This window comes from Mobula birostris, chromosome 2 (assembly GCF_030028105.1).
Source record: "Mobula birostris isolate sMobBir1 chromosome 2, sMobBir1.hap1, whole genome shotgun sequence".
NCBI lineage: Eukaryota > Metazoa > Chordata > Chondrichthyes > Myliobatiformes > Myliobatidae > Mobula > Mobula birostris.
The window spans coordinates 155,896,619-155,909,736 of record NC_092371.1 but is presented as its reverse complement, the minus strand read 5'-3'; the positions used below and the strand labels follow the sequence as shown (position 1 = coordinate 155,909,736).

Sequence of the window (13,118 nt, the reverse complement as noted above, 5' to 3'; positions counted from 1 at the left end):
AGTTGGGAGTGTTACTATAAAAGTTCAGTGCAATAAAAAGTTTGTTTTCACTTCGAGGAGTATTGGAGGATGGATTGGATGTACCTGTTGAGACTTGAGGGTGACTGTATGACACTGACAAAGTGGAGAGCAGATTAGAGATGGGCTTGCCTACTATTGTCTCACTTCTTCAACCAACATTTTCTTAGCACGTTGAATCATTGTCAATTTTTAAGATACTTAAAAGACACTTAAAGAGCTTTTACAAGTATATTAAGAGCAAAAGGATTGTAAGGGATAAAATTGGTCCTCTTGAAGATCAGAGTGGTCGGCTTTGTGCGGAACCAAAAGAAATGGGGGAGATCTTAAATAGGTTTTTTGCATCTGTACTTACTAAGGAAGCTGGCATGAAATCTATGGAATTGAGGGAATCAAGTAGTGAGACCATGGAAACTGTACAGATTGAAAAGGAGGAGGTGCTTGCTGTCTTGAGGAAAATTAAAGTGGATAAATCCCCGGGACCTGACAGAGTGTTCCCTCGGACCTTGAAGGAGACTAGTGTTGAAATTGCAGGGGCCCTAGCAGAAATATTAAAAATGTCGCTGTCTACAGGTGAAGTGCCGGAGGATTGGAGAATGGCTCATGTTGTTCCGTTGTTTAAAAAAGGATCGAAAAGTAATCCTGGAAATTATAGGCCGGTGAGTTTAATGTCAGTAGTAGGTAAGTTATTGGAGGGAGTACTAAGAGACAGAATCTACGAGCATTTGGATAGACAGGGGCTTATTAGGGAGAGTCAACATGGCTTTGTGCGTGGTAGGTCATGTTTGACCAATCTGTTGGAGTTTTTCGAGGAGGCCTGTGACTAGTGGTGTGCCACAGGGATCAGTGCTGGGTCCATTGTTATTTGTCATCTATATCAATGATCTGGATGATAATGTGGTAAATTGGATCAGCAAGTTTGCTGATGATACAAAGATTGGAGGTGTAGTAGACAGTGAGGAAGGTTTTCAGAGCCTGCAGAGGGACTTGGACCAGCTGGAAAAATGGACTGAAAAATGGCAGATGGAGTTTAATACTGACAAGTGTGAGGTATTGCACGTTGGAAGGACAAACCAACGTAGAACATACAGGGTTAATGGTAAGGCACTGAGGAGTGCAGTGGAACAGAGGGATCTGGGAATACAGATACAAAATTCCCTAAAAGTGTCATCATAGATAGATAGGGTTGCAAAGAGAGCTTTTGGTACATTGGCCTTTATTAATCGAAGTATTGAGTATAAGAGCTGGAATGTTATGATGAGGTTGTATAAGGCATTGGTGAGGCCGAATCTGGAGTATTGTGTTCAGTTTTGGTCACCAAATTACAGGAAGGATATAAATAAGGTTGAAAGAGTGCAGAGAAAGTTTACAAGGATGTTGCCAGGACTTGAGAAACTCAGTTACAGAGAAAGTTTGAATAGGTTAGGACTTTATTCCCTGGAGCGTAGAAGAATGAGGGGAGATTTGATAGAGGTATATAAAATTATGATGGGTATAGATAGAGTGAATGCAAGCAGGCTTTTTCCACTGAGGCAAGGGGAGAAAAAAACCAGAGGACATGGGTTAAGGGTGAGGGGGGAAAAGTTTAAAGGGAACATTAGCGGGGGACTTCTTCACACAGAGAGTGGTGGGAGTATAGAATGAGCTGCCAGATGAGGTGGTAAATGCGGGTTCTTTTTTAACATTTAAGAATAAATTGGACAGATACATGGATGGGAGGTGTATGGAGGGATATGGTCCGTGTGCAGGTCAGTGGGACTAGGCAGAAAATGGTTCGGCACAGCCAAGAAGGGACAAAGGGCCTGTTTCTGTGCTGTAGTTTCTATGGTTTCTATGGTAAGCCATGTAAGCCAGCCAGTAAGAGTGTTTGCATTAAAGTTACCATGAGGCCTAGGGTAACTTTGTAGCAGGTTGTACGTAGTTTGTACCACCACCCTTTCAATAGTTTCTTCCCTTATTAAGAGAACATAAATTCCATAGAATATGCTCCAGATTGTTGGCATGCAACTGCACAACATCAGTAAACATCATATTCCTAAAGCCAAGCATTGGTTGGTATGTCCAATATTTAAGCATGAGAAATTAAAGTGCTCTACTTTGAACCCCTTGGACAAAAAGTATGGTTACAGTGGTTGAGCAAATGTGCAAAAATCAAAACTGTAGTCAGCATTTTTGAATTTTTTATTGTTATATTTCAAAGCAGCAGTAATAATTCAATTTTGCTTTTAAAATCATTATATACCATAAATGGCATATGCTGGGTGAATGGCTGCCTGGATTAATTGACATGAATCATTGCCAAGAACAAGGATTTAATTTAATTTATGCTCAAAACTTCAGTTTAATGAAGTGATGTGATATCTTGAATGTTCTGTATGTCACCAGAATAACATCTATTTCCAACAAATAATTTCTTAATGTGCTTTGTGTATTAGCAGTATGCAGAGAGTATGCCATGGATACTGTATCACAGCAACAAGAAACTAATTAAAATGACAGAGCAGAAATGATTCTCTTGATTATTCTTTGCGGCTCAGTATTATCATCTGCTTTCTACTCCCAGGGCACTTTCCTTACCCCTCCTCTCCATTCTTTTTGTATCTGGCAGTATTGATGTAATGCTGGCATAGACAGATCCCTTAACAGGTGCCTTTGGCAAGAAGTCTCAACACTCCATTCCCACCAAACCAATAATCTTGCTCAAGTCTGATTCTGTCCTCATCTTTATTAGCAGCTATTTCCAATTCTGGATATCATTACAGATTCATTCATAGATTTATACAACAAGGAAACGGACTAGTTAGCCCATCCAATCTGGACGGACTATTTACACATATTGCATTTTATTTTCTTTTCATTTTCGTCAACTACCCCAGATACTACCCCATTCAACAAACAGACTTAGTAAGTTACAGTGGCCAATCAACCTACCAACAAGAATATCTTTGCTATCTGGGTGAAAACCAGAGCTCCCTGTGGAAATCCAGTGGTTGCAGTCACCCACAGAGGAATATGAAAATACTATGCAGATGGCACAAAGGCTAAGAATGAACCCAGTCATTTGAATTGAGGGCACTTTATCCTTCCATGGATTTCTGGCTTACTGTGTAAGACTTCAATATTTTATGGTGTTTGCTTTTATCAAAAGGCAGATCCTTTATCCTAACTCACTTTTACAACCTCCCTCTCACAGATTCAAGAACAATTATTACCCCTCAGCCATCAGGCTCTTGAACCAAAGAGGATAACTTAATTCAACTTCACCCGCCTCATCACTGAACTGTTTCCACAACCTATGGCTTCATTTTCAAAGGCTCGTCGTCTCATCATCTTGATATTTATTGCTTATTTATTTATTATTATTCTTTTTGTTTCTTTTTATATTTGCACAGTTTGTTGTTTTTTGCATATTGGATGTTTGTCCATTATGTTGGGTGTGGTCTTTCATTGATTTTATTATGTTTCTTGCCCACAAGAAAATGAATCTTAGGGTTTATATGATGACATATATGTACCTTGATAATAAATTTACTTTGAACTTTGAATTATTGGGATATGAAAATTATTGCTTAGAAATTGATTTCATTACCACATTGCATCTTACTTTAGCACCAAACAGGCTTGTTGGATTGCTGTCTTGCATACGCAGATAAAAGTCACACTAGTGTGGTGACTACTGCCACTGATGCATAGGCAGTAATATCTGAAGGATACTAACTGCAAGCCTGTCAGAAAAACTGGGTGGCAGTCACATTTGATTGCTTCTAGCAATTGAGGAATGCTAGTCAATAAAACGCTGCAGAGCATCAAATGATGGTAAGTATAACTGATACCATTTTGCAATAGAGCATCAGATAGTCTGTTCCTGCTTTACTTATTATGTCCTTCCGCTGCTGAGACTTCATCTGTAGATTCCTTTGCTCTACCTTGGGATGATCATTTGTTTATTGGTTTGGACTGATCATCATTACTCCGTATGAGTTTTAGGAGGGATTTATTGTTGTTGCTGAATAAATGTGGGCTCTAATGGCTTGAAATATTAGCAATTTAATGTAATCCCCATCTCTTAACAGCCAATTCATCAACATATTAAATACGTGTGTTACTCTCAACTACGGTTTGCAAAATGTTATGGGACTTTGACTATTGCTAACGCTTGCAGAGTAGAGTTACTCTGAAGAAAGTGATTTGTGCATAGAGATCAGACTGCATAGAATGAGCTGCCATTTATCAGAATTTATAAGAAGCAAAGTTAATCCCTTCATAAGCAGTGAAGTACGACCTGCAAATTTGCAGGGGAAGCAACATGATGTATCATCTGGGCTCCTTCTAGAGTTTATTGGTGAATTGCAGTAAAGGGGTTATTTGTTTTATTAGAAGACTAAGTAAAGGTAGAGAAATTTCAAATGAATCCCCTCAATTAAAGACTCTGTTATTGCACTAACAGACAATACCTGTTTTGCCTCCTGCACTCAGTGCAATGATCCAGCAGGTGATGCTGTGCACAGTTATCCCCCTCCTGTTTCAGCAGACTCTGTGGATGTGCATCTAAGCTCTTAGTCTCTAGGTTGTCCAACATGTAAAGCATGGGGCACAATGCAGTGAAGCAGTGTACCAGTTCAATGTGTACAATGAGACGCTCTTATTCTAATGACTATAGCAGAATGCAATTTGCAGGAATCATTTTGTATTCAAATTCTGTTTAAATTTCATTTTTCCTCCAAAAATAGAAAATCTCACATATTCCCAGGTTATACCCCATCTGCCAATTTCTTACCCAGTCTCAGAACTCTTAAATATCTGTTTGAAGGTCCTTTGTGACCTTCTCATAATTCACTGATCCATCTATCTTTGGATCATGAACAAATTCATCTGGTGAAATATGTATCCGATTAGAACTAATTGACTGTCCAAAACTTATTTGTCTCCTGTTAATAAATCCTGTGTCTAATCCAGCCCCTTGATTTTTTCTTTTATGTGGCACTTTACTAAATGCCTTCTGGAAATTCAAATGTACTACTACTAGTTCTTCTTTAACCACTCTATTATATTCACTAAGAAATATATCAAACATGATTTCCCCTTGATAGCGATGACTTTGCCTAATTGTATTATGATTTTTACAAATGTTTTATTATCTTCCTAATAGATTTTATTAATTCTCAATGTTCACTGTTGGCTAAATAGCCTTTTATAGCCTGTATTCTATGCCCCTTCTTTCTTAAAGAGTATTGTTACATTAGCATTTTCCACTCTTCTAGGGGAAATTTAGGGAACTGATATATTATATCCAACATATACAACATATTATTCTGTAAGTAGAAACATTTTCTTAGGAGATAAAGTCAGAAAAAGAATTGGAAGTATAAGATTTGTCACATTTGACTTGGTTTTTTAATTTGCTGAACTGACCAACATCAGGCAAATAATTGAAACTATGTTTTCTGTGTTGGATTGTGTACATTTGGAAGCTTTGACACATGTTAAGTGATTGAATTTCTTTCTGTTAATCAGGGTGAGAAAGGAGACCTTGGAGAAGTTGGCCCACGAGGTTTACCTGGAACAGATGTAAGTTCTTTTTCATTTTCTTATTTTTTTTTTCTGAATATTACCACTGGCCACCAAGATCCAGCAAACCTTGAGATTTGCACCAAAATGTTTATTTGTCTTGTGATTCATCTTTTCAGTGTAATCTGGTGTTCGTGCCTCCTAGAAATTTGAGAGTTCCATGCTATAGTATAAATTGACAATAACTCTTTACTCAGCAATGCCGTGGAAGTGCTGCATTATCAAAGGTGTCTGCACTTGCATTTATGCATTCTTTGTTAATACTTTGCCATCTACCCTCCTTAAGAGACTGTAGTTATAAGAGATCTTATTGCACAATTCAAAGAAATGTAGGGGAATTACTCTTCATGTTCTGGATATTAGTTGTCAAAACCAACAGTTTAAAAACATTATTTGTTTGATGTTCATAGAATATCACATATTGTACCTTCTACATTATGACTATAAACATTCATTAACAATTACAGAAACTGCTGTGAGATTGTAGAAAAAGGAAGTTTATGCACATCTGTCATTGTTTTTACTTGTATGAAGAATTATAAATATACTTAATTAACAACATGGAGAGAGGTGAAAAACCAGTTTCAGGAACAGTTATTTATCCCTCAACTATCACTCTTGAACCAGAGGGGATAATTTCCATTCAACTTCACTTGCCCCATTACTGAACTGTTCCCATAACCTATGGACTCACTTTCAAGGACTCTTCATCTCATGTTCTCGATATTTATTGTTTTTTTTTTTTGCACAGTTAGTTGTCTGGCTTGCCCTGCCTTGTTGGTGTAGTGTATTATTATGGTGTAGCGATGTGCTACACACAGAGCTAGAAATAATGCCACGCAGTCTGTAAGTCGCACTCAAAACTCGTTTATTCAAACTTCGCGGCACTGGCTTTTAAGCAGTTCCCTTCCAGCCCTCTCCGGGCGGAAATGATGTCAGAGGTGCATTACAAAAGTCTCTCCCCGCGCGCGGGCTATTTTGTGAGCCGATTCGCTTGTGTAGAAAGTGGGTTGCCACATAACCCCCCCCCAGAACCGGCGATACACCCCCAGTGTCCACAGTCTGGATCAGTCTCTGTCTGGGTGGTCTGCCTCTGCGCTGCGGTGCCTGAACCTCGACCGGCTGCGCCAAGTCCACATGGGCTGGTTTGAGTCGGTCCACTGTGAAAACCTCCTCTTTCCCCCCAATGTCCAGAACGTACATGGACCCGTTGTTACTAATCACCTTGAACGGCCCCTCATACGGCCGCTGTCGCAGTGCCCGGTGTGTGCCCCTTCAGAAGAATACAAACTTACAGTTCTGCAGGTCTTTGGGTACGCAGGTCGGAATCTGTCCGTGCTGTGAAGTCGGTATGGGGGCCAGGTTGCCAAGCTTTGCGCGTAGTCTGTCCAGGACTGCTGCGGGTTCTTCCTCTTGCCCTCTTGAGGCTGGTATGAACTCTCCTGGGATGACCAGGGGTGTGCCGTACACCAGCTCGGCTGATGAGGTGTACAGATCCTCTTTGGGTGCTGTGCGGGTTCCAAGCAGGACCCAGGGAAGCTCGTCCACCCAGTTAGGCCCTTTCAGGCAGGCCATGAGAGCCAACTTTAAGTGACGGTAGAAGCGCTCCAGTAGTCCGCTCGACAGTGGGTGGTAGGCAGTTGTGTGGTGTAATTGTGTTCCCAACAGGCTGGCCACAGCTGACCACAGGCTGGAGGTGAACTGGGCGCCTCTGTCAGAGGTAATGTGGGCCGGTATCCCAAAGCGTGCTACCCAGGTTGCAATCAGCGCTCGGGCGCAGGAATTGGCGGTGGTGGTGTTGAGCGGCACCACCTCTGGCCATCTCGTGAACCGGTCTACCATAGTTAGGAGGTACCGTGCTCCTCGCGACACTGGCAGGGGCCCCACGATATCCATATGAATGTGGTCGAACCTCCGGCGGGTGGGTTCAAACTGCTGCGGCGGAGCTTTGGTGTGCCGCTGCACCTTGGCCGTTTGGCACTGCGTGCACATTTTGGCCCATTGGCTGACCTGTTTGCAAAGTCCATGCCACACAAACTTGCTGGAGACCAACCGGACGGTTGTCCTGATAGATGGGTGCACCAAGGCGTGTATGGAGTTGAAAACTCGCCGCTGCCAGGCTGCCGGGACGATCGGGCGAGGTTGGCCGGTAGCCACGTCACACAGGAGGGTCATCTCACCTGGGCCTACAAGGAAATCTTGCAGCTGCAAACCCGAGACTGCGGTCCTGTAGCTAGGCATCTCGTCGTCTGCCTGCTGCGCCTCTGCCAGTGCTGCATAGTCCACCCCCTGGGACAAGGATAGCTGGATTGCTGGTCTGGAGAGTGTGTCCGCCACAACGTTGTCCTTTCCCAAGACATGCTGGATGTCCGTCATGTACTTGGAGATATAGGACAGATGTCGCTGCTGGCGGGCTGATCAGGGATCGGACACCTTCGTGAACGCGAAGGTCAACGGTTTGTGGTCCGTGAACGGCCTGCCATCTAAGACGTACCTGAAATGCCGGATTGCCAGATATAGTGCCAACAGCTCCCGGTCAAAGGCACTGTACTTGAGTTCGGGTGGCCGTAGGTGCCTGCTAACGAACGCCAGGGGTTGCCAGCGCCCCTCGATGAGTTGCTGCAGCACCCCACCGACTGCTGTGTTGGATGCGTCCACTATGAGGGCAGTTGGAACGTCCGTTCTGGGGTGCACCAGCATCACGGCATCTGCCAAGGCTTCCTTGGCTTTAACGAAAGCGGCCGCGGCCTCTTTGTCCCAAGTAATGTCCGTGCCTTTACCCGACATCAGGGTGAACAAAGGGCGCATGATACTGGCTGCTGAGGGGAGGAAGCGGTGGTAGAAGTTCACCAGACCAACGAACTCCTGCAGGCCTTTGACTGTGTTGAGCCGGGCGAAGTGGTGGATGGCTTCTACCTTGGCGGGCAAAGGTGTTGCCTCGTCTTTGGTAATCCTGTGGCCCAGGAAGTCGATGGTGTCGAATCCGAACTGACATTTGGCTGGGTTGATTGTGAGGCAAAAATCACTCAGGCGGGAGTAGAGCTGGCGGAGGTGGGACAGATGCTCCTGACAACTACTGCTGGCTATGAGGATGTCGTCCAGATAGATGAACGCAAAGTCCAGGTCACGTCCCACTGCATCCATTAGTAGCTGGAATGTCTGTGCAGCATTCTTCAGGCCGAACGGCATTCAGAGGAATTCGAACAGGCCGAACAGGGTGATGAGCGCTATTTTGGGGATATCTTTAGGGTGTACCGGGATCTGATGGTACCCCCGAACGAGGTCTACTTTGGAAAAGATGCTTGCCCCATTCAGGTTTGCTGCAAAGTCCTGTATGTGTGGCACGGGGTAGCGATCTGGAGTTGTAGCCTCGTTCAGTCTGTGGTAGTCACCGCATGGTCTCCAGCCCCCCCGTTGCCTTGGGCACCATGTGCAGGGGGGAGGCCCATGGGCTGTCGGACCGCCGTACGATCCCCAATTCCTCCATCCTCTCGAACTCCTCCTTCGCCAGGCGGAGCTTGGGGGGGAGCCTTCATGCGCGGGCGTGGAGGGGTGGTCCCTGGGTCAGAATATGGTGCTGTACTCCGTGTCTGGGCATGGCTGCCATGAACTGCAGTGCCAGAACTGATGGAAAGTCCACCAGGATTCTGGTGAATTCGTTGTCAGACAGCGTGATGGAGTCCAGGTGTGGGGCTGGCAACTTGGCCAGGGAGAATATCTGGGAAGTCTTGGCATGGACCAGTCTTTTCCCCTGCAAGTCGACCAGCAGGCTGTGAGCTTGCAAGAAGGCCGCCCCCAGGAGTGGTTGGGCCACGGCGGCCAGTGTGAAGTCCCACATGAACTGGCTGGCACCGCACTGTAGCTGCACTGTGCAGATGTCGTAGGTCCGAATTGTGCTGCTGTTTGCGGCCCTCAGGGTGGGTCCCGTTGCCCTGTTGTGGGTGTCATACCCTGTCGGGGGTAAGATGTTGATCTCCACTCCGGTGTCGACCAAGAAGCGGCATCCCGACTGTTTGTCCCAGACGTACAGGAGGCAGTCCTGGTGGCCAGCCGCTGTAGCCATTAGCGGCGGCTGGCCCTGGCGTTTCCCGGGAACTTGCAGGGCGGGCGACAACGGCGGGCTTCTGTGCCCCACCGCTGGTGGTAGAAACACCTTCTCACTCCTTCCTCTGGGTTGTGTGCGCTCCGTTGCCGGGCCTGGTCTGGCCTGCTGTTGGGCGCGTGGCTTGGTAATCTGTCTGACGGACGCCCTGCTCTCCCTCCTGGCTTTCCACAGCACATCTTACTGGGCTGCCACCCTCTGAGGGTCACTGAAATCTGCGTCGGCCAGCAGCAGATGTATGTCCTTGGGCAGTTATTCTAGGAACGCCTGCTCAAACATGAGGCAGGGCTTGTGTCCTTCAGCCAGGGCCAGCATCTCGTTCATTAATGCTGACGGCGGCCTGTCTCCCAAACCGTCCAGGTGCAGCAAGCGGGCACCTCGCTCACGCCGTGAGAGGCCAAAGGTCTCTAAGAGCAGCGCTTTGAATGCTGCATATTTGCCTTCTTCGGGGGGTGACTATATGAAATCTCCAACCCGTGCGGCTGTCTCCTGGTCAAGGGAGCTCACCACGTAATAGTAACGTGTGGAATCTGAAGATATCTGCCGAATCTGGAACTGGGCTTCTGCTTGGTCAAACCACAAGCGTGGTTGCAGCATCCAGAAAGTTGGCAGTTTTAGCAAAACTGCGTGAACAGATGAAGAGTTGATCATCTTTGGTCCAAATCCCGTTTGGACTGTCGGGGTCACCAATGTAGCGATGTGCTACACACAGAGCTAGAAATAACGACACGCAGTCTGTAAGTCGCACTGGTGACTTGTTTATTCAAGCTTTGCGGCACTGGCTTTTAAGCAGTTCCCTTTCAGCCCTCTCTGGGCGGAAATGATGTCAGAGGTGCATTACAAAAGTCTCTCCCAACGTGCGGGCTGTTTTGTGAGCCGGTTCACTTGTGTAGAAAGTGGGTTGCCACAATTGTAATTAGATTCGTGAGTATTTGGCCGCAAGAAAGTGAATCTCAGGATGGTATTTGGTGAAATATATGTAGTTTGATAATAAATTTACTTCGATCATTTTGAACTTTTAGAGATTATCTATTTAATATTGTGAACTGATATTTGTAAGAATACACATCTGTTGGAAAATCCAACAATAGACCAACTACAACAACGAGATTACATAAAGTATGGCTTGTATCAGGAAAGTGGAGAAAAGTTTAAGACATTTGATATATATTTCCTGAGGAAAAGGGTAAACCAAATTGAATTATTTTATGAATGACATGACCACACATTGTTCATTGCAGTGAAGAGTCAACGTTTTTCCACTCAATAGAGTTGTAGTATTAATCTGCAATAAAATGAAAGGGTTATCATCTACCTATAACCCCATCCCAATGTAAAGCCTCACTCACAGATGTTCAGTTGGAGCTATAGGGATTACAATACTAAGGGTTTAAATTTGCAATCGATGGCAGTCAAGCCAGGTTGCTGGCACCTTTCTCTGACACTCCCCTGGATATTGTGATAGCAAGGTGGACACCTGAGCAGAAGATTGGACCTGTGACTCTCCACCCCTAATAAGAGCAGAAAGCAATGCTGAGAAATGTGCTCTGTCACTGAAAATGGATCTGTCGTAGAATTTGGTGTCAGATTTTGCAACTATAGTGCAGGCAAGACCTAAGCCTTTAAGGATCTTTCAGATAAGCCTGTTTCCTTCTTTTAAGGTCCCTGTTCTACTTCAGGTCTGTGCTGTTTAGAGTCACAAATGCAAACTCCTGTGTTTCAGGTGTGATGAACATTAATGATATGTGTTCAGTAGCTTTCATTTGTAGGGACAATTCAGAAATAGCTCTGCCGTTTGATTGTCTTGTATAAAGAAGGTCAAAGAAGGAGCACAATCTTAACAGGAATTAATATTCACAAACCATATCTTGGTATTCCAATACTGCCTCTTCAATTATACAAATACATTATTATTTAGGAAATTATATTCTAGCTGTTTGGTATCCATAGAAACACTGCATTGGGAGAGCACATTACAGGTTTTATGTCTCGGCTGACAAGAGACTATATGGCATGTAGCCAAGCACATGTTGATGTATTGTACAGAGCCCAGGACAAATTTTCAACAATGCCACATGGGCTGCAATTCGTCAGAGCAGATCCTTTTCCCATGGTAAAAACATCATACACCTGAGGACATATTTTTAAAGTTAGAGAGGGGAAATTTAAACGCAATGCAAAGAGCAGGTATTTTTTATGCAAACAGTGAAAGATGCTTGAAATGGGTTACCAGGAGTAGTAGTGGAATCAGGCAGTTTGATGGAGTTCAAGAGGTTTTGTATTCCTTTCATGACTATGGAGGGGATTGGGATATGGATGATACACAGAAGGAGGACATATAAATTGGCATCAAGATCAGCACAATGTCGTGGGACAAATGGCCTGTCCAGTGCTGTACTGTTCTCTCTTCTGTTACTCAGCAATTGACAAATCCAATTTCTATCTCATAGATATCCTCTCCACAATACTTACCTTGGCAACAATGAGATTAAAATCAATTACTCCATAGGAATTATCAACATTCCCTCAATGGAGCCAAGCTTTATAACTCAAGCTTATTGTAAAAGTCACAATAAAAAAAACACAAGAACTAATTGGGCATGAAGACTGCAGATAACTGATATTTGCCTTCTTAAATCTAAGGATACAATCACAGATACAGAAATGGGTCCTTCAGCACAACAAGTCCAGCTCAATCAACAACCACCAATTCTACAGTTACTCTCCCCTCATTCCCATCAGTTTTCCCCTCCCACTTCCCATATTCTATTGTTCACCTCTATACTCAGGGCAATTTATGGTGACTAATTAGCCTACAACCCCTTTTTTGGAATGAGTCACGGAAGTGGAGCCCCTGGAGGAAACCCACGTAGTCACAAGGAGAACGTGCAAAACCCTACGCTGGTTGTTGGAGCTGCTCTTTAGCTGCTCCACAATGTTGACCCGGTACTCAACAAATAGAGCCCTGCTGCATTTCTCACAAATCTGGTACAATGAAATAAAGAATAATTTATGTCTGAGTAAACTTTGATGTTTACTGGATCAAGGACTCAGGATCCTTTGAAAATATTTTATTCTGCCTGGATTTTGACTTGTAATTATTTCCAAGACCTGTAATTATTTATACTTCCTTTTATCCTGCAATCCTCTGCCGCTATGAATGCTGCAGTAACTTTTTTGCTTTCCAACTATTAATTATAGGTAGAATAAAAAGCTATTATTCAACCATAAAGTTTAAATAATAAGGCAATAGTTACTAACTTAATGCTTCAGAATTAAAATTATCATTTAATCATTTTGATTTTGATAATACAAAAAAAAACAGCATTGAACTCAATTCTCTCCGGATACCATTAGAGATTATCGGGAAAATCTCATGTCTTTTCCTTACACATCTTGACCAGCACACACAAATTACAGCAGGTCAGGC

The 13,118-nt window shown here is 43.9% G+C and overlaps 1 protein-coding gene across 2 annotated transcripts in view; it reads left to right on the top strand.

Annotated features, from left to right (window-relative positions):
• col19a1 (collagen type XIX alpha 1 chain) overlaps positions 1–13,118 on the top strand; it is a 374,732-nt gene that overhangs the window by 100,230 nt on the left and 261,384 nt on the right. For both annotated transcript variants that reach the window (XM_072250470.1, XM_072250475.1), the window contains exon 10: positions 5,533–5,586. In XM_072250470.1, the coding sequence (XP_072106571.1) occupies positions 5,533–5,586 (54 nt within the window). The remainder of the gene's footprint in view (positions 1–5,532; positions 5,587–13,118) is intronic.